Below are 21,161 nucleotides of genomic sequence, written 5' to 3' on the forward strand. Positions count from 1 at the left end.
AATTTGTGAAGGTTTTGCGAACCCCACCCCATGTTGAGGAGACGGGTTTTCATTCGTCAGCGTACGTCAGACGATGTATTGTGGGCAAATAGTCGGCGGCTTGCCACAGTGGGTTTTTAACTTTGCTATTAATTTTACTTTAAGCGAACGTTTACGCTGTGTATTAACAACTAACCTCGTACTATCGGTTTCGTGTGCATTACGAAAATAGGTAATTAATTAATCACAAATTTCGGCCACTGTGTTCAGATAGACGTTCTTTGTGGTGTCTCCTGACTGAAGCCGCTCCTTTCACCTTTATGGTTTTTATTGCCAGTGAAAATTCATCGTTAGTTGGGAATATGATGAATACTACCTACCACGACAAAATCACTCAAAGCTTGGAAAACAGCAGGTAAGTCCTTATTTGCTTGTGGAGTTTGCACCTAGCTTGAAGTAGCTAGCAGTTGGAGGTGAAAGTTAATTATATTTACCATTAATTTACACCAGGCGATTTTTGTTATGCAATTTGTAAGTGTGTCATGTATATAAACAAAGTGTCAACCTACCTTGAACGAATGTTTTTATGCTAAATTTGGGCCCCATTTGATTCTGTCAAGTTCGCATTCCATTACTTAACCTCAAAATTCTTTCTAGGCCTAAAAAAATCGTGGTAAATGTGTAAAATTTAGGTAAATATTAGTTTTTTTCCTCCAATTCCAATTTGAAAAAGCATTAATCTTGTAGGGTTACGTGTTAGAGTATCTTTCTCTAAGGAATCGACATTTTTATTTAGGCATCTGATTACTGCTCTAATTATCAAGGTAATTTCTGGGTGATTTTAAACTTTAAAACTTCAAATAAAATCCTTAAAACAACACTTTAAAATAATTTTTTTTAAATTACTTTGAGTTTATCCTCATTTCTAAATCTGAACAGGTTATAAATGAGACTTACTGATTCTTAATTCATCAAGTTCAAAATTAAGATGATGGCAGGTTCAGGGAACATTTGGATCAACATAGGTAGAAATGGCAAGGGGTAAGACACAGACCAAAAAAACCTGTACCTACCCTAATTTCAATTGTTGTTCTAATTTACACCTACCATGAATATGCAAAGTACTCAACTAATTCTTCTAGTACTTACCGAGTAACATATTCGAGTAATATACTGAGAAATAATCATCAATAATACCTGCTAACACCTACAAATAGAATCAACTATTCTTAAAAACATCCTAATAAGACATGAATTTCCAAATACATTTGTTTAATATCTACAATATAGAATATAGAATGCTTAAAAGTTAAGACATTCTGTTAAAGGGTAACTTACGGGGCATATTCAGTTTAATTTTTTATACTTCGTTATATCAGAAAACTGATTGTTTTTGATATATATACACAATGTGAGATGTGCTGGGCTTGTTGAGGTTTTTAAATTTTATCATTTCCAAGGTCCTTACAATAACTTCTTATGCTTTTCTTCTGTTCTTTTATGTGTTTTAATAGTTATTAATATATTAATATATTATAATTTAATTATTTTTATTAATGGAACCCAACCCCAACGCTCAAATGTTAAAGTTCATTTTCCCAGAAGTTAATGCAGAAAATTCAATATGCTTATCATTTTATGAACAAATCTTTAGTTTTCATTTTTCTCACCAAGCTATCAATAGGTTATTTGAAGTTTATTAAAAAATTAATTTATAAAATGTTTGGGTATATTTTATGTGGGTATTTAGGTAGATACTACCTCTTCCTAGTTTATTTGCCTCTGGAAAAATGTTTATTTGTCTTTTTTAAGATTCAGAAAGAGTGCAAACAGTTACACAAATATACCAAACTTTTTTTTATTTAGTTGTATATTTTTTGGAAATATCTATTAGTCAGAAATCATCCTCGGTAAGTAACATTTCCTACCCTGTAAATAGATATACAAAGACTAAAACAAAAAGCCACTTCAAACTAGGATACCAATGTGTAATTTTTTTTACTGTATTGTGAATGCTACGGGCTTATCAATTTTAAGTTTTCTAAGTAACATTCCAATTTGAGACTGATATTTTTTCCAAAACTTCAGAGAGTACTGGTCTGAGTGTTGGTACTGCTCTCAAATAATCTTCAAAAGATTAATGGCATACCGTTTAAAATGGAACAAGTACACTTTTTTGCTACATATTGCAAATATTCTGTAACTAATGGGAAGAAAAAATTGGGAAAGTACATATTAATATTTCATATTGGAAAGTTAGACATTGACTAGGGGGGGATTAGGGCATTGAAACATCGATAATCACTAATTACAAATTAGTTTAAAATTTATATATTATTCAATTTGTCTTAGCAGAGCATTTTACTGCACAGATTTCGTTTTTAAATTGAAAAATATATTTTTTCCTTTAAAAACACAAACTGGTGCTAATTGCAGCGAATCGTAAATGATAATGACATTTGATATTAACAAAATCTTAGTTACATATGTCATATTGGTGTTCCAAATTTTAAATCTCTATAAAAATAATTGAGTTCTGGTTATGTGCTTTGGATTTGGATTATTCGGTATGTTGCGTAAACACATTGGAAGCTTCGTAAGTATAGATTTTAGAAGAAATAGATTTTTCTCATCTACCTGTAAAAGTATCTTCTTACTTGCACCAAAATTGAAGTACCTAGCTATAATTTGCTTAATACTCTACAATAATGTGTCAATCAATCACTAATGGGTCACTTATTCATTCTGGTATACACTTAAGTAGGCAGGTACATTGTCAAGGTTTACAATTGATATGTACATACCTGTGGTACCAATTAATATATTATTTACTCCGTTACATGGCGTATGTAAATTAAAGACTAACACGGTTTTCAGGAAAAAACGGGAATGTTTCACATCAAAATTATTGTGAATGAAGACTCGAATGCATTATTATTTTAGTTAATGGTGTATAACGTTGGTATAGGCATTATTTAGATGATTAATCTGAACAATGACATAAGAAATTCTCCTGGAAAATTTCGTTGCAAATATTTTTATTTAATGATAAGACGGTAAGTAGCTCGTATGGTGTGACTTCCACATAACTATAGAAACACGTATAAGGTGTTGTGCCAATTAATGAATCATGGCATAAATGTCAATCACCATAGAAGAACGTACAGTTGCGTAGTGTGGTATTAAGGTTGGCATATTTATTATTATTTAATATTGATGATTTTGGTTTAGGCTCACTTCGTTCAACGAAACATATCGATCGGCGTAGGAATCGAATTCACAGTTACAGAGCAGGTCACACATATTTCCTTTTCATGCCTGTCAGTTTGTTTGCTCTTTTGATATTTAGTTGCCTCTTATATTCAACGTGTTTGGGTTGCTTACACGTGCACATATGAATTTTTGATCAGAAAGTTGCGAGGAAAGTTCGTTGAAGTTAAAGCGATATCTCCCTCCAATATTAGGTTGTTTAAATATTTCAGAATTGGAACGCAGCCAATTTTAGTTGGCCAAATTACAATGGTCATATTGACTTTTATACTTTTGATGATCACTGAGGTGATGTTTAAATTGTCGATCTTGTCTAGTCGTGGATCATATTTAGAACATCTTCCAGGAATCATATTTATTGATTTGTTACTCATTGTACCTCATCATTCAACCATATTTTTGTATTCGTATCTAATATGATAAAGTTCATAGTGTTCAAGATGGGTACTGATAAATTGAATTAGTCAGTTTTACTATCACCTCCATAGTGGCAGTTGATTTACAGCACTCAAAGGTTTTCAATAGTAATTTCAACGCTGTGGATGATTCTGAGATTTCTGGAACTTTAGTAGTTTTCTTTAATTAGTGCTTAACTGAAAATTTAACTTTCACAAATTTCGACGAATGTAGCATTAAATTTGATCAAGACTTAATGCATTTTGTTGAATTGATATGCTCGTATTAATAGAACTGAGATCATAGTAAGACTCAAAAACAAATATGTAGAGTAGGTAGGTATTTAATTGCTAAGTATTTTGGATATTTTCGGAGTTAATTGTCTCAGGAAGTGTCAAAAGCTTTCTTTTTTATGCAAATTCGTATGGATGCCACTAGCTGAAAATCGTGTATAACCTGCGGGGTATAAGCATCGTGGGCTCACCACAATAATTATTATTCCCACCATACACAGTGGCCAGAAAAAGAATAGTTGAGCAATATTTTGACATTGCTTTAAGAATTTAGGGGTTATACTGCTGCGCAATATGTTAACCTTTCATAAAAGACAAATACAAGATTTAAATATGGTCAATTTCATTACTAATAGTTCAAAGTCTTCGTGTGGTCTTGTGCAACTAGTATGATGTTAGATTTCGGCGTGTGCTGTTGGGTTAGTATTGCATATTTGCAGCTAAATAAGGTTTTAGTGCGAGTTTTATCGGAATACTTGTGAAACAGCAAGTTTGTGGTGGTAACTATTATTTTTCCTTGATTTTGATGCGGTAGAAGTCATTTTGGATTGCAAAACCATGCCAAATTTCCCTATACTACGTTATCGCTTCATGCTCTATTTCATTTCGTCCACAAATAGGTTGTTGACTATAACGAAAAAATAATTATTTTTAGTACGAATTTATTGTAATATAGTAATAAAAGTTGTTTATATTTAGAAACTCGCTTGTTGAAAAATGCTCTGTCAGGAAGCAGTTGAATACTAATATTGTAATTAACGCACATTTAGTAAGTAGCACTGATGGGGCAATAATGTGATTCATGATTAATTTCTTCAAGTCATTTTATTCACGTTAAAAACGATAAGAAATTGAATTTATTCAATTTGTTTCAATTTCATAGATATGTTTAGAATGCGATCTGAGAATATTAAGAATAGATGTATGGTTTGATATTATTTATAGTAAATTTTTTCTATAGTTGGTAAGTGGGTTCAACGTAATTATTTCCTTTATTATTAATAATCTATTGTTTTTATAAACAAATACGGTTTTGTTGTTCAAGATGTAAGTGATTAGTACAATGTATTAATATTTGTTACATTTGTCTCATGTTGAGACCCTTCTTCCAAAATTGTTACAAATAAAACTTTTACTCTTCAAAAAATTTATTAATATTAATGAGTCAAGTGATTTTTTACGAGCCACAGTGTAATCTAGTGTTGTAGTTGACTGTAGAAACGGAACCTACATTTCACTTACGGCTTTATTTTCTCTTTCTACAGGTACCTTTCTCACGGTATTGTTCTATACAGGTTTTGTGATGATGTTCACTATTGCTAAAACTATTCTGTCGTATATATGAAAGCGAGCTTGAGGGCAGCATTTCGAGATAGTGACGGCGATGTCCATGCACAGTCATCTGTGATATATGTGTCTAAAATAAGAATAGTAATTTTAAAGGAATTCGATTCGTAATAATTTTCTTTAGGCTCGTTACGACTAGTTACAATATGAAAGTGATTTTTGCAATATACCGCGCATTTCTTCTCCCATATTCGTCATTCAACTTCTTTTCTAATACATGAGCATTTTTGATTTAATACCTGGTAACTATCCATCATCAAAAGATTGTTGATTTTCTACCTCTTGATAAAAAATATTCAATATTCGTGTCCTTTTATAGCTTAAACCAAAAGAAAAATAGAAGAAAAATCAATTTTCAATTTTTTTTTAAATCTATCTTTGCCGTCATTTAACCGAATTTATATTTTCCTATGCATTGTGATAGTTAAATTTGAGACACCCCCGAGTCATTAGTCTCTCTAATCTCAACACTTGAGATTAGAGAGAAAATTTCATTTTATTGTTAATGTTTGCCACTTAAAATTTGAAAACATATTCGGTAAATAAAATTATATCTTATTCTTAAAAAAAATTCTCCGTTAGCTAAATTATAAAACGTTAAATACTAAAGAAACATGGTGAACAGACAAAAAAATATAATTAAAAAGTTGATTGTCAAATTTCCTTCTTAAAATATTCTTTTAAAATTTCCGAACATTAATCCAGGATTGTATTGAACTTAAATTTAAAGCGCATCGTAGTTATAAAACAACGAACGTCACAAAACCAATACTGTCATGTTAAAGTTAATAAAAACATAACAGAAAAAAATCTGGGAATTTTAGTTAAAAAAAGAAAGGAAATTTCCGAAAAGATCCGTTATCATATCATTGTTCTTTAAATTACGTAACATTACAGACTGTATTTGATACCGTTTACGAGATCCTTAATTACTTCGGACATTTGGTCTTTGGTCGTAAAGTTTATTTAAATTGTAATTGTAATGATATTACAATACTTGTCCATCAGGTGCCTTTTCCTTGTTAAATGTAGTTTGTATTCAAGGACATCGGTTATTAAAGAGAAAAGCGTAAAAATTAACATTATATTGATTTTTGCGGTTGTCGAATGCTGATTTCAATTAGCAATAAATTATCGTGCAAAAATAGAATAATTTGTCGATTCGTAAGTAATTATTGTTAACATAAGGTACTCTCATAGTTCTAAGTTTGTTTATGTAATAGTAAGTAGTTAAATAGCGTCAAAACTACCTTTATTTCAATGGGGTTCTCATTACTGGTAATTTGATTGGCTACAATGTTTTAGCAAATGATTTCTGTTTAAGCCTGACGTAGATTTTACTAATAGTCTCTTTGTTTTTTTGCTAATTGTAGTTTTTTTTGATTGATATATTATACATGATGTATGTCAATAATCCGGATTCAACTGTTGTAACTAATTCACTTAGTTACAGGAATTTTGTAAAAAACAAGGTTTTGCGTCAATAATTCGTCTTAGTGATCTTTAGCACTTTCAATAACCATTTGAGGACAAAAATGAATGTACTTACGTAAAATTTAAACAAGTTTATTGTAATAAATGGACTCATCTCAGATGTCGTTTCCCGCGTCATTGGTTTATGTCTGATGGGGTAACTGAAAATCAGTCAATGACTTTTTTTAAATTAATGGTTATAATTTTGGGTTTCACTCCTAGACGTCACATTCACAGATATTACATCCATAAATCGTATCAGAGCATTAAAACCTTGGCGTCATTTTCGCAGTAAAATTTACCATATTAAAGTGTCGTTAGCTTAAACTATAAAATTTGATAATTAAGATTTTTTAAATTTCTCCTCTGTTGGTTCTTATTACAGTAACAAGTGGAAACTACTTTTCTTTAAAAATCGTTTGAAATTTTGTGCGTGAGGACTTGCATAAGACCTTGTTTAATTATTTTATCATTGACATTTCAATGAAAATGTTTTAATTTTTAAAATGTGGTTTTCTGATTTGTCAAACGAATAAGATTGATTTTAGTAGTATTTTTCTATTAAAATAATTTTTAAATTATTTTAGAAGGTATATAATTGAACTTTTTTTGAATGATAAATTGTTAAATGAAATGTGATGTCGAGTTATAACTAACTTTCGGGATTTTCACATTATTATATACTAAACTGGTCTACATTTACTTTGACGGGTTGTCATCTCGAGATTACAAATTTTTAATGGCAGCAAATTGGAAAATTATTTATCTGAAATATTAACTGACCTCAATTTTTATTATTTTGTCTATTATGCTTTAAAAATCAAACCGAGAGAAAGATGACATTGCAAACTTCTTTATTTTTAGATTGATGTTTGTTTGATTATAAACAATTCAAAAATTTGAATGGTTAATAGATATTTTTAATTAATTGATAAGTACCTCATGGGTTAAATATGGAGGAATTTCTGACGCAATTTGCTTTATTGTTTGTTAACGTGTATGTTAATTCAGAGAAAACAATGTCGCAATATTATAACTTAGCATAATTAACAATTTTCTTTTGTTTCCGTGGGGATTAGTGTTACCAAAAATGCTGATATTTCCAAGTTTATTCTTATGAGAAGTTTGAATTAGAGAGAAAACTTCAAAATTCCTGTTTCTGATTTCAGTTACAAAATTATTCATCTTTTCCTCGTAATAGCGGGATTTTTGTTTTGAAGAATTTTGTTTATGGTGTTAAATTTTATAGTAAATAAACCATCAACAGTAACGTGAAAACCACAAAATTTCAGCAAAACCGGTGAAAGTTTAAGGCGGTGCTTTACACCGCTAATAAGAATGACGTTGACGGCAGTATCTAATTACCATTGAACGACTCTTACATGGCGGATACAGAACATAGTGGTTGCCCTAAGTCTGTAATTTTATACATCTATACCTATCGCTTACTTATTAGTTTCAAGTTTTCAAAAAAATTGTATATTGAAAATAGGCAATCAATGAAAGGTTTAATACTTTCCATTTGCGAGCGTCAAAACATGGAATAGTTGCTGTAGTAGCAGTTATTTCTAAATTATAATGTAATCATACAAAAATGCCTTGGGTGATCCGCTTTATAATGAGTTCTTAGATGTTCCAAGTTTGGCATATTATGAATATTTTTATTAGACTAATAAGGCAACTCGTCTCATTTGCCTTCAGCCGTGCACTTTGCCTCCACTCACTTGACACAAGATATTGAATAATTTGCTATTTCCTCTATGTCGAACTTTCTAGATATAACGAAAATTACCAATTAAGCCTACATTTTTTTTTTCGGTTATTACCGCTTATGCCGAAACTATGTTAAAAAGGCTATCTTTAACGTATAATATCTTGTTATTAATCTGCCAAGTTTTATCTTCGAAAATATACGTTACGCAATATAACAAAATCAGCCGTTCTTGTAGGTTTTCCTGCGAAACCCGTAATTTTCATACAGTCCAATTTAATTGCTGCGAACCAATTGAGGGAAGTCGTTTTGCAATTTATTTAATCTGATCATTGACATGTTTTTTGCTGTTTAGTGAGATTGAGCGGTTATTGTGCGTTCATATGTGAGATACGGATCACATTCCAGCTTCATAGGATTTGATAACAGTGGCAGGTGAGCGTTTGAACTTGATCTAGTCCACGGCAGGAAAGAACGGTGTTTTATATCCGAAAACTTCCTGTTTGCAGGGATATAGGGTTGGCGTTTTCCAAATTACATGCTTTTTTTTAAGCTTCTTAACATTCGAAAAATAGAATGCGCGATAATCAATATTTATGTTTTTACCATGTTTTATTGTAAATCTTGAGAAGCTTAAAAATTATTTTATGTGTTTTTTCGCAAAGCGAAAAATGAACGCACATATCCTTTTTATTAAAGTCCTGAAAGTCACATTTACAGCTGCAGAGGACGCAAAAAATAATAAATCAGTCAGGATGGTTTGCTTTCTCTTGGTTCGCCTAGAAATAAATGCCTGCAACAATTAATTCCTTTACTAGCCAAATGAGAAAAATTTATTGATATTGATTCTTTTTTGGGGAGACAAAGGTCCATATGTGAAAATATAACGGAGTTTAGAAAAACTGGGGATTTTTAATTGAATATTTCTTCAAAGAGCCGAAAATTAAAATCACCATTTTACATTCAGATCGTACGCCATATCCCCTCAACCCAATTTTGTTTACCAACCATGTCGTCCTTAACTGTTTTCATTTTCCTAGGCGATTATAATTTCCTAAGGTTATTGAATTGGAGCGAGCACTTAATACCATATTCCTAAATGTAAATTACTACCAACAATAGCCTGGACCATGAATAATGAAAAATCAAGTATTAATATGCATTTTTTAATTTCATGTAATATTTTCAATATTCAAAAGTTCGTCCCCACCACAGCGACATTTTCATATTAAAAGTTCGATTTAATGAAAACCAGTTAGTAGTAGGGTTCGCGGTTTTGGGCGGCGTGGCTATGAAAACTTTTTAGGTGTTTTAGTATCAGCAAATCATCATGCATATCATGTGCGAAGTTGTGTTGGCAACGACCCTAATTCAAAAGTGGGTACCATTTAGTTTAGGTCCCAAAAACCATCAGTAGTTGCCATGCAGGTTTGATCTACTATGCATGTCAACCCGTGATGTTTGATGGGACCAGTGTTTGTGTAAATTTATTTAGTGATTAACGTTATCTTCATATTACATAAACTTGCAGTGTGAGGATTTTTATTGTTTTTTTTTTGTAAATATAAGTATATCTTAATTGAATTGATGTTGTTGGCTATATTTTGATATACATTTGAAGCATAATGGAGTCGCTCAATTGATTTCTAAAATATTAAAAACGATTGACTTTCCTACGAATCTTTAATTCACAAAGGACAGTCTGGAGTTCAATGGTCATAGGATTATTATTTACAATTTCAAGTGGGTATTGTCATCATATCACATGGCATTCTATTTGAGGATGTGCTTTAGAAATGTGATTCTTTGGACTTTGGAAGAAAGCTCTGTTATGATATTTTTTTTTTCGAAAAAGCCATGTTAAACTTTGTTGATCAGTCCAAGTTCCAATAAATTGAATTGGAAAACGGAGGCGAGACATGATTTTTTTTGTTTTAAAAATAATCATAGCTGCAAGGTCATGACGCTAGGGGCAAAGGGTAAATCGTGTTACCATATCACTTTGGTTGCCTTTCTTGTTGTCGTTTTTGTAAGTGTTAACAAGGAGAATGGTGCCATAGAATGTCCAAAAATGCAAATAAAACTTGTTACATACACTCCGAGTATTTATTTTTTTAAATCTTTATAAGTAATTGTTTTCGAAGAATTATCCATCATGCTATAAAATAATGAAAACAGAAATCTCATAATTTTTTAATATAGAAACCACATAAAAAAAAATCCAATAGAGTTTTTTCGTTAACTTAAACTGAATTGAATAGGGACACTAAAAAAATAGCCAATATAGCTGTAAAATGAATATTTTTCTAATCACTTGCATAACTAAAACGTAACGTAATGAATGTAAAGTGTCATTAATGTCGCTTCTAATTGTTTCTGTGATGTAGTGGGTGATTTATAGATGTCTGCAACACTGAGGAATATCCAAAAGTGTGTTTCACCGGTCCCTTTTATTCCTGGTAATCTATTTCTTAAAGAATGAAAGCAGCTGCAGATATTTTGCACTTTATTTAGTGAATTATTGCATTTAATCTGAAAGCCTGGGTGAACTATTTTTATGTTGCTATTAAGACAAGTCTTGTTTAAATAACGAGATACGCAGAAACCATATTCATTTTAGTTTTTCGTATTTTTTGTACTGTTGCGGATATTTTTTGTGAATTTTTGTTTTTTTTTTAACTCCTGCCAATTCGGATATTTTCAGTGAATTGTTTATTTTGTTGATCTAGTCTTAGAGTTGATTATCTTATCTTCAGTTTAGTAAGTCATTAGAAATCAGAGTTCACACACTCGAATTTCATCTATTCCACCGACTCCACTTAGTTCGTTCCTGAAATATATTTGTAAATAAAATCTTCCACTACTGCTTTATGGTACTTGACCTTAAAGTTTTTTTCTGTGTATTGTCTGGCTGATTATACATTTATGTGTCAGTCATTACTTAATAACGCAGTGGGAAAAACATATTGTGAGTTTAATGGTTCTTTTTTAATTCAGGATTATGTATATGTATGTTATTACTTTAGTTAAAATTCAAAATGATCTGTTGTTGACAAAACATAACATTCAGATGAGTCGAAGTCGGTGCATCAACCTTGGATGATGGTAAACAAAAATTGCTGTATTAACTCCCTCTCTGCTAATAAAAATCTTCGTTTTGCGTCGGGGAACCCCACCATACCTTGTGCCATGTGTTTGGTCTATTTAATGGAAATTGTTGTTGAAGCAGGTTTAGTATGTGGTCAGTGCTGGTCATTTCATGCCATAAGCAGTTGGTGCACGTGTAGTATCGTCCTTCGTTATCTCGTGTTGTGTTCATACTTCATCTGCACTTAAAAATGCTGATTTTGTCGAGTCAAGGTGACAGTATTTGCGAGGGTTCATTCAACAGGTTGTTAGCTTAGTTTTTCTATTATACAACCTCAAAAGTAATCTCAAATCTTAGCGAACCAAAGCGCTTAATGCTGCTTCGATTAGATACATTTGTGTTCCAATGGGTTTGAAAACAACGTATTGCGTTATGGGAGTTAGGTATTAGGTGACATTGCGAAACCATCACTGATGGGGCTTTAAAGTATTATATATAAAACGAGGTTTGGCGTTAATTGGAATATGTCTTTTTAAAAAGCTCTAATAAGCATTGCTTTTCATTAATTGGTAGTGCTATATGAAGTGAAAGGACTTTGTAGATTTTTAACACACAAATCACTACATTTACAAACCACAAAAAAATTCATTTAGAAAACACTTAATGTCGTATTAGTATCTCTAATAGTTTTCTGCAGCAGGAACTACTAATAAAAGTAGGAACGATGAATAAAACTTAATTGAATCTTAACAAGTGATTCGAAATGTAGGAATTTTCTTAATTGTCATTCATAAAGCGACTTTCAGTGTTATTCTCATTATAGTGACTCGGTTTTAAATAAAGATAGACAGAATAGGCGTAAGATTGGAGAAGTGAATCTGGCAAAAACCCAGCAATTTGAGGGCCAAGATATTTATTGAGTACTGGACATTTTCTAGTTAAACTTCAGGTTAAAAGTGAATAAGTAACATTACTGAAATTTCCATTGTCCAAAATTCGTAAATCGGCTTTCCAATCAAACCAGAGTTATTGCTTACAAATTGCAATAACAGTTGTCATGTAAATCGTAGCAGGGTAATTTGTCACAGGGAGTGACAGATGGCAAATTACGCGATTTAATGGCACCGACAATATTTCCCGCAATTAAATACCCGTTAACATTAGTTTGATTACTTGCTAGTTGTGGTTTATTAGTCTTAAACGATCTTCCAGTAAGTTTCCCAATGCAGCACAAATTTTCCTTAGAGCCTCTAAATTACACTAATTATTTAAACATGTGTATTTTTTTAAATGGAAACTACTCCTCCATAAGATACAATATTTTTTGACAACAATAGTATCCATATCCATTTATAATCCTATAAAAAAAATTAGAAGTAACGTTTGATTTAAAAAAAACTTCTTCCTAAAAAACAGACAAATTCTAAAATTAGGTGTTTGGTATTAAAAAAAAATGATGAAAATAAAAAAGGATATATATTTTTTTCCTTTAGCATCGACTGATTAGTTAAATAAGCAATTTTTTTGGTTTAATGACAATAAATGAAATTTGACGTAAATTGTTGATCGTTTTTAGACCGAACATTTCCATTAGACTTTGACTTTTGTATGATCATTTTATCACCGTGTCATTCTTATCCGACCAATAAAATTTATTGATGTAATATCGAAATTTATATATTTAAAAAACGGTCATAAAATTACGTCTTTAAAGTCATTCATAATCAATTGTAAGTAATAAATCTTTATATAATAATTTACAGCTAAGTGCTCAAAACCATAATTGATGGATTTTTGTATGGTAAAATTCAGTAAAAATTAGTTTTGCTGGGTAATTTTCCTGAAAACATTGTTTACCAATTATTGTGTTGAAGTACCAAATTAGTATTGTTATTTAAAGTTAATCTACTGTAACGATCACATGTTTAAGGAACAATTGCCATTGATGTGTCTGGGGTCGGTACCAGATTACAAAATTTACAATCATTATGACCCAATTTTTTTAATGTGCCTTCACTCCAGACTTTGTTTATTGATATATCGGGAACTATTAATGATTGCAATAGGCCTGAAGCTTGTTGTACATACTAAGATGACATAATTGGCGGTGTTTTAGTAGCTCTAATTATAGCGTTTTAAACCTAATTTTCATTTCAAGGAATAAGTGTTATTATTTTTTTAAATATAAACCGATAATTGTAAATATAAACCGCGCACGAAATTATTACTCGCTATACGAATATAATTGCCAATATGCGATAATTAAGTAATAATTCTTTAGGGTTTTATTTCTTTTGATATTTAAAAAAACACAAATAGATGTCATGTTCAACTTTTTGCCTGAGAGACAAAATGAATCAAGTATCTTATAAAAGCGTCCAATAAGACTTTCCTTTTCAGCCAACAATAAAAATAGCCTCGTCGAGTTTATTGTTCATCAATCATGTTTAAACTTTTGTTACACACTTGGTTGCAGCATTTTAAGTGCCACTTGAAACTCTTTTGAACTGGTTTTCTAGGATTCTCTCCGAGCAAAGCCACTTTTAAAAGTCTAATTTCCTCTCTCCAATGCCTTCATTTTCGAGTAAATAAAAGAAACTAATTTGAATAATACCTGAATATCTATTCATTTATTTGTGCTCTTTGTGAACAAACACTAAAACTCCGACTTTTGCAGGAATTGCCTACGCCGCATCGCACGAAACGATGATACAGAGAGTTCACCGCACAGCGTTATGAACGTCATCGAGAAATTCGTCAAAACCGTGAACGTCATGGATGAAACCATCCTGGTTCCATGCAGGTTGATGGATCTGAAGGTGGGCGATGAGCAAGACCCGGCTTCCGAGAAACACAAGAACAAATATGCAGTGCAGCAGACTTTGAAGGCTACAGACCTTTTCGAAATCTACAGTATGCTCAAGAACGTCAAGGATGGATTGTTATGGGGTGGTAAGGCCCAACCTGTACAGGATATTCCGGAGACATCCTTAGGTAGGTGTTTATTTAATAAATTATCTGAGAGTTTTTTCCGAAAGAATTTTAGGTTATAAAGGTTATAGTAAGTTATATTGATTAAGTCTTACACCAGATGTTTCATGCTTTAGGAAATAATTGCAAAGAAAAAAAAAGTTGGCATTTGGATCGTATGATTTATTTCGACTGTTCAAAAATAGCCGCCTTATGCAATAATTCGTAACTCCTTTTTAGTTGAACCATTTTTTGTATTTTTGCCGTCATACTTTAGGAGGTTTTTATACTACTTTTGTGCATTTGCGTTTATGGTCTACTTTATAGCTGTAACATATTATTGCAAGGATTTCCAGTACTATTAATGAAGCTTCTTAAAACAATGCGTAATATGTATACCTTGTTTTAAATGATGTCATCGCAATATTCAGTCTATTTTCTTGAATAAAAAAAACCAGCTATAAAAATTTTATGTCTGGCTCACCTTTTTTCTCGACGACTATTGATTGTTCAAGTTCAGGTCGGCTCGTCTTGGAATTTTGGAAACCCGTATTTTATCTGATGTGATCTGTGATGAGATTGATAAAATTGATGTTACGGTTTTAAGCAGATAGGCGCAAATAACAACTTTTTTTTTAAATCTTACTCAGGGCCTATTCTCCGTCTAATTTACATAAAATAAATAAATTTTGTCTATCACCAACAAAAAAATATTTTCCTCTTTTTTGCTAGAAAAATTTCAAAAAATCAGCCGATAAATCTCAAGATTTACACAACCACGTACAAGAAGAACGAAAAGAAAAAGACAGCTTTATATATGTATTCCAAGTGTTTATTCACAAATTTCATGAAATTTATGCAAACAACATTAGTTTTCAATGGTTTTTTAAATTTTAGTTTCAGTTCTTCCAATAAAAGGACACATCCGGCGACCATCAACAGTAAGCGTTGGCTCGACTAACTCGAGTACTTCTGCAATGAGCGATTCCGACTCGGAGACAGGTAGTTGCAATGAAAACGATTCAGGAATCGAGGAAGTGGTGCCAGAAGAATGCCGTACCGAAAGGATAGCCCATGATTTCCAGAGGCATTTGGTGGGACTCACCAGGTCGTTAAAAGAGATGACCGAAGCTGCCCAGTACCTGACTTGGCGCTATCAGCACGATATTGGCGGGCCAGTTTAATTGTTAAGGGTGTTAGGGCAATAATTTTTGCGACCTAGGTGTACATAAGTGGGAAAAAGTGTAGGAGTTAATTTTTGTTTCAGATCTAAAATTGCGGTTCGAATGAATTGTATGGCAAATTTTGTTGCTTTTTTCCACGGATGTGCTGTGTTTGCTTGAGGGTTTGTGTGACTGGAGCTGAGTGACTGTTGCGCGTAATGGTCAATCTGCAAAGTGATATATCGGTTAGATTATCTAATTTTGCTCATTATGTTATTGTAATATTTTTATTTATTCTAGTGAGAGTTGTAGATAGAGATGTATCAATTATTTATAAATAAAACGCTCTATTGAAATGGTTCTCCCGGTTTTCATTGATCCTGCATCGAATTAAGAGAAATAATGGAGTTTTAATAAGGTTTTTATTAATAAAAATATAAACATCAACACCTGTCCCTTACATACAAACAATGCTTATTTATCTTATGAAAGTATATACATATGTATACTTTAATATCAACTCTAGAACAGAAGGTACCCAAATTAAGTACTTTTCTTAGAGACGGCTCTTTACTTATCAATATTTACGTAATATGGCAAAGTTTCGTATGGAAAATTTATACATACAATATAATAATCTTTATGTGGATATATACTTTATACATGATGCCAGAATTGCTCAATTAATTAAGAATTAAAAAAAAAATTTGTACACGCCCGTGGATCTCAGAGTAATAATACTATAGGTGAGTCAAATTGAATAGGATTTTTGGTTGCAAATAACGTATTCAATTATGTTTATAAGAAATAAAGGCGACAGAGTAGTAGAAGAGTCCTTGGTATTTTTGATTAAATAACTGACAAACCGTATGGAGACACTAATCAAATTTCCTTAAACACTATCAATACGATATATTTCTTTGATTTAGGACTTCTCCCCCACCTAACACACTATGCTAAGAGATTACTTACTATATAAACAGAGTCTTTTACGAAATTAGAAACAATAAGTACGCTGTTCCTGACAACCGAAGGTACTGTTCCTCTTTTCCTCCCGCTGTATTTGGACAGCTCGGGGAATGGTTTCACCCCCCGAGCACTCGGGTCATCCATAGTAGTACTGGTTGGCAGTAGTATCTCGCACGGGGCGGACTTGGTGGACTTCGGTTTCCAGAACGGCACGCGGAGGTCCCCGGAAAGTGTGCGAGTGCGAGTGCATGTGAGGGTACTCGGGATATTCTGGGTACCTCACCACTTCAGCGATGGTTCCCATTGGGGCCGGATGTACCGTCACTGATGGTATCGACATTGGGAGGGTGGTTTGAAGGTCTATATCAGCGTCCACCTTGAAGGAGAAATCAATAAGTCGTCGTCGTCTACACGAGGGTTTTATGATTAATTTGAGTTTATTAAACAAATTTAGGATATAATACCAAGATCTGAGATAAAATTAGTTTTTAATTACATACTTCTGTGGTAGGTAGATAACAGATGTCTGTGTTTCTGTGTGAGACATCTAAAATCGGCAACTGTGATTTATGGTTGTTTTTCAATTATCAATGACTAGCCAAATTCGAAAAAAATGGTCAGGTTAGTTTCTATAAGAAAAAAAATGGATGATGATATTGAACAACTGAAACGTCGTATCTTAGAAAAATTATTTTCATATTGTAGCGCGGAAAAAGTGCTTTAAGAAGCGTTTTTCATTTTCATGTTTTTATGCGATGTATGGCAGGAAAAACTAAAAAGAAAAGAGCAATTATCGTTTTTTTCCGGATACCTCCAGAAAGTATTCGGATTTTTTTATTAATTAAAAAGGCGAAGTACTCCTTCCATAAAGTTACAAGTTTAACTTTATTTAATCGATTCTCTGTCTCCTATGGTTTTCGAGATTCTCATGTTGTGAGTTGAATATGAGACACCCTATACATACATCAAAATTTTGGCTCGAATTGAGAAATTTGTATCCCAAATCCATTGTATTACTAAAATAATTTCTAAGAATTTAATTTGAATTATATAAGCACCAATTGAGCTGTACGGATCCGAATTATATATAATTGCCTTAATGTGATGAGAGAGTTGCTGTTCCAGCCATGACGCTTTCATGGTTTTCGGAAACTCCGGCCATACTTCGCAAGTTTCTGAAGTCAATCATGTGGTAAATCAGGTGTGTAAAAATAACTGAAAACGTTGGAGATTTTTGAGAAGATAAAGGTCCTGAAAGATCTTTAATAATAGGATACTTACCTATTAACAAGATAAGGTATTGAGATATGTATCCTGTATGTATGCGGATGACTGTGAATGCGCAAGTGGATAAATATGCCTGCCCTGAAGGAATACCGAAAAGCGATACCGAAGTCGAAAAGGGGAGGCGGTTTTACTAGGTAGGCAGGTGACGTAATGTTTGGTCGAATCCCACACTACCTCGCTGCATATCGACGCTGGGTGTCTTAAGAGGATCCCACCTTCTCGGAAAAAAGTGGATATATATAAATTCCAAAGAGTTTTATATAGGCCATGAAATGAAGATATTTTCCAAGGTAATAACAAATTCCAGCCTTCCTGGTGAAGTTTTGAATATTAGGTGTCAAAGTTAAGTGTGATGTTGAAGATTGCTTGAAGTGAAAATTTAAATAATTTTTGTGTATTAAAATCTCTCATTAAAGTTTATCTGGTTCTTATGCTCCCTTATGTTGTTATTCTTTTAAATTTGTGATGAAAGTAAAAAATGTGTCACATCAGCGAATACATCAATATTTCATTGTCATGTGCCGGATTACATCTGGGACACTTCAGCGTAATATGGGATCAGCCTGTAATAATTTATAGAGGTTAGATATCTAAAAACGATATCGTTGTGAGTTCTCAGCATTATACTTCTGTGAATACATTGAAAGTGTAAATATTTTGTCTCACCGCACTGGTGAATCGCATCACGGCGACTTAACGTCTCCTAGGATATCTTGATAACCGTCGCCCCTTGTAGCAAACAGCGCACTTTTATCTCGAAAGACTAAGTAGGTAACGAATTAGATAAAACTTCCCTAATTTGGGAATCTATTTCTCCATTTGGGGGAGAGTCAGAAAAAGTTCTAATAAGACTTCATAATTTTAATCGCTCCACATGTAGCTAAAGGGGATTATTTGTTTCTGGATTAACTCGTATAGTAAAAAATAGTATTGATAACTCGATATTTTGATAAAAGTTAAATTTAAGTAGGTAATCTTGTTTTTAAAATTTTTTTATTTTATCCACTAATCCACTGTTTGTGTACATAAAAGTGACCTTGCATAAAATGTACTGTTAAGCAGTTCTGTTCCAAGTGGTCTAGATATTCTTAGACATAGAATGTGCCAAATAAAGTGAATTTCATAAGGATGATGCGAACAGAAAAATACATAATAGCTCAAATTAGGAAAAATGTGCGCTTATTCTTATAGACTTTTTCCGCTTCGAGGCATATTTGGTTTTCTAAGCAAAACTTTAAAACTCTCCCAGAGAAAGCTATATTAATACACAGTATGTTTCTGTGAATGGGAATTTCTAGAATAGAAAGCTTCTTCTTTTTCATTTTACGAAAAAAATGTGTTCTTCAAGAAATTTTTTGCTTGTTCCAAAACGGTTGAATCAGTTTTCATTGTTTCAATTTTCCTTTTCGTTCTAGAGAAATATCGAAAATAGAAACATTTTTCACTGAATTAACCTAAAAAATAACCCTTACTTTCATAATAACAATCAACAAGACTTAAATTAAACGACAATGTTGTGAAAAGAGCAAAGAATTTAGTTGATATAGTGCTATAGCAAAGCTGATAAAGCAATTCGTCGAGTTATCGACGAATTTAATCAAAAGTTTCCGTATATTTACATTTCAAAATGTGGTACACAAAAATTGATCAAGAAATTTGTAACTACTGGCTTCGATTAGATAGAAAGTTAGAGTGAAGAAAATTAACACAGTTCGAGATGAAGATGACGCTGCGAGTGTTACTGTAATGCATTTGGTTTAAAACAATCCAAAATTTTCTTGACGGCGAAAAAAGCTTCAATTACGAATAAGTTAAATGCTTATTTAAAAAACATTGAAATAATTGAAAATTAATCTCTTCAAATTAATTTTTAATCACGTTTTAGAGAGGGGGAGCAAGGAAAACGTTAGGACTTCTGCTGGTTGAGCGTTGAAGAAGGTGGTGGGTGAATGGATCAAGTGAAATTTTTATTTATAGTTTTCTTTTTTTGTTGAATTATTTTAATAAAAACCTTTATTACGGTTACCATGAAAATGATAACGAACTTTTGGGATTATTTTGGAAGTTTCCACTAAATAAATCTATTTTTAGATATTTCTCTGTAACGAAAAGGAAAATCGAAACGGTGAGAACTGATTCAATCGGTTTGGAACAGCCAAATTTTTTATACATACTACATTTTTTTCGCAAATTAAAAAATAAGAAACTTTTTCTTCTTGACAATTCAGTATTAAAGATATTCGGATAGGATATGTCATAAATTTTCGAGGACCGGAAGTTCGGAGTTATAGGGAAAACTAAAATGATGCCAGCACTTCATATAAAAAAACATCTTAGCTACCTTTGTTACCAACTTATTCTCTTTCAAAGTAAGAAGTTGAAGCTGGAAATTAAAAAAAATTCTTGATCTTTCATTCAGTTATCAAGGTAACAATGATAGTTGGGTGATTCAAATAACTCATTTATTCTCATATGTAAACATAATGTTTTTATAATAAGATGCTATTTTATTTCATTTTAAATTGTTGGCATGTATGATACATGGTGATAGTTATTGAAAAAATCGCATTTAGTTAAATGCGATTTTTTCAAAAACGGTATAAGATATTCATTAAACTAAGGTATACCTTTTTTGGAGAAAATTATGAAAAATTTGAGCTATGAAAAAATTCTGATTTCGTCAACATACTAAAAAAAAATGAATTATTTTAAATGGTAAAATGGTAAACGTTGACTTTCTCTGTATAATGAAGACATGTAAAAGATCTCTTTATATATGAAAATTAGCGTGACTATAAGTTATTTAAATCGCCCAAGTTTAATTATTACCATGATAATTGTTTGAAAGTTACAATAAAAACACTTTTTTTAACTTCTTACTTTGAGAGCGAATAACTTCCTAACGAACCCCGCTAGGATTTTTTTATATGAAGTACAAGCATTATTTTAATCTTTTATACAACACTTTGGATTTATGGGATATCCTCTCCGGATACTCTGTCTAATGTCCCTTGCGTCAATATCAGGTCGAGCCCTCCTTTTATTAAGCGGAAGTAGTAAATTTAAACTTAAACTTAAGTAATTTCACATCTTTCTGCCTTACCTCAAGAAGTTAACAAATTTCCGTTACTATTTCGTATTATGCAGTTGGATAACACTCAAGCTTTAATTATTATAATACGAAAAATATACAGATATTTCCAAGATAAAGTTTA

At 31.9% G+C, this 21,161-nt stretch overlaps 2 protein-coding genes across 7 annotated transcripts in view; one reads left to right on the forward strand and one right to left on the reverse strand.

The window, feature by feature from the left end:
* Window positions 1–69: 69 nt before the first annotated feature.
* Window positions 70–16,051, forward strand: LOC136350676 (mid1-interacting protein 1-like). Of its 3 annotated transcripts, none has more exons than XM_066302643.1 (3): window positions 70–394; window positions 14,235–14,551; window positions 15,425–16,051. In XM_066302643.1, exons 1-3 carry the CDS (start codon window positions 300–302, stop codon window positions 15,709–15,711), a joined length of 699 nt encoding a protein of 232 aa, XP_066158740.1. In that variant the 5' UTR covers window positions 70–299; the 3' UTR covers window positions 15,712–16,051. The 3 variants fall into 3 exon arrangements, with proteins under 3 accessions (XP_066158740.1, XP_066158742.1, XP_066158741.1); XM_066302645.1 differs by lacking the exon at window positions 70–394 and adding an exon at window positions 9,698–9,846; XM_066302644.1 differs by lacking the exon at window positions 70–394 and adding an exon at window positions 11,704–11,860.
* Window positions 16,052–16,093: 42 nt separating this feature from the next.
* The window catches only part of LOC136350674 (protein eva-1), a 129,462-nt gene continuing 124,394 nt past the window's right edge, over window positions 16,094–21,161 (reverse strand). For all 4 annotated transcript variants that reach the window (XM_066302639.1, XM_066302638.1, XM_066302637.1 and 1 more), the window contains one exon: window positions 16,094–17,035. In XM_066302639.1, coding sequence (XP_066158736.1) covers window positions 16,796–17,035 — 240 coding nt within the window. In that variant the 3' untranslated portion in view covers window positions 16,094–16,795. The remainder of the gene's footprint in view (window positions 17,036–21,161) is intronic.

This window comes from Euwallacea fornicatus, chromosome 3, assembly GCF_040115645.1.
Source record: "Euwallacea fornicatus isolate EFF26 chromosome 3, ASM4011564v1, whole genome shotgun sequence".
NCBI classification, from domain to species: Eukaryota; Metazoa; Arthropoda; class Insecta; order Coleoptera; family Curculionidae; genus Euwallacea; species Euwallacea fornicatus.

What these genes read in the sequence shown, in the direction of transcription:
- LOC136350676 (XM_066302643.1), top strand. Translation starts at nt 300, where the DNA reads ATGGTTTTTATTGCCAGTGAAAATTCATCGTTAGTTGGGAATATGATG. An exon ending in CAAAGCTTGGAAAACAGCAG is followed by an intron (nt 395 to 14,234) that starts GTAAGTCCTTAT and finishes CGACTTTTGCAG; the next exon opens with GAATTGCCTACGCCGCATCG. An exon ending in TATTCCGGAGACATCCTTAG is followed by an intron (nt 14,552 to 15,424) that starts GTAGGTGTTTAT and finishes TTTAAATTTTAG; the next exon opens with TTTCAGTTCTTCCAATAAAA.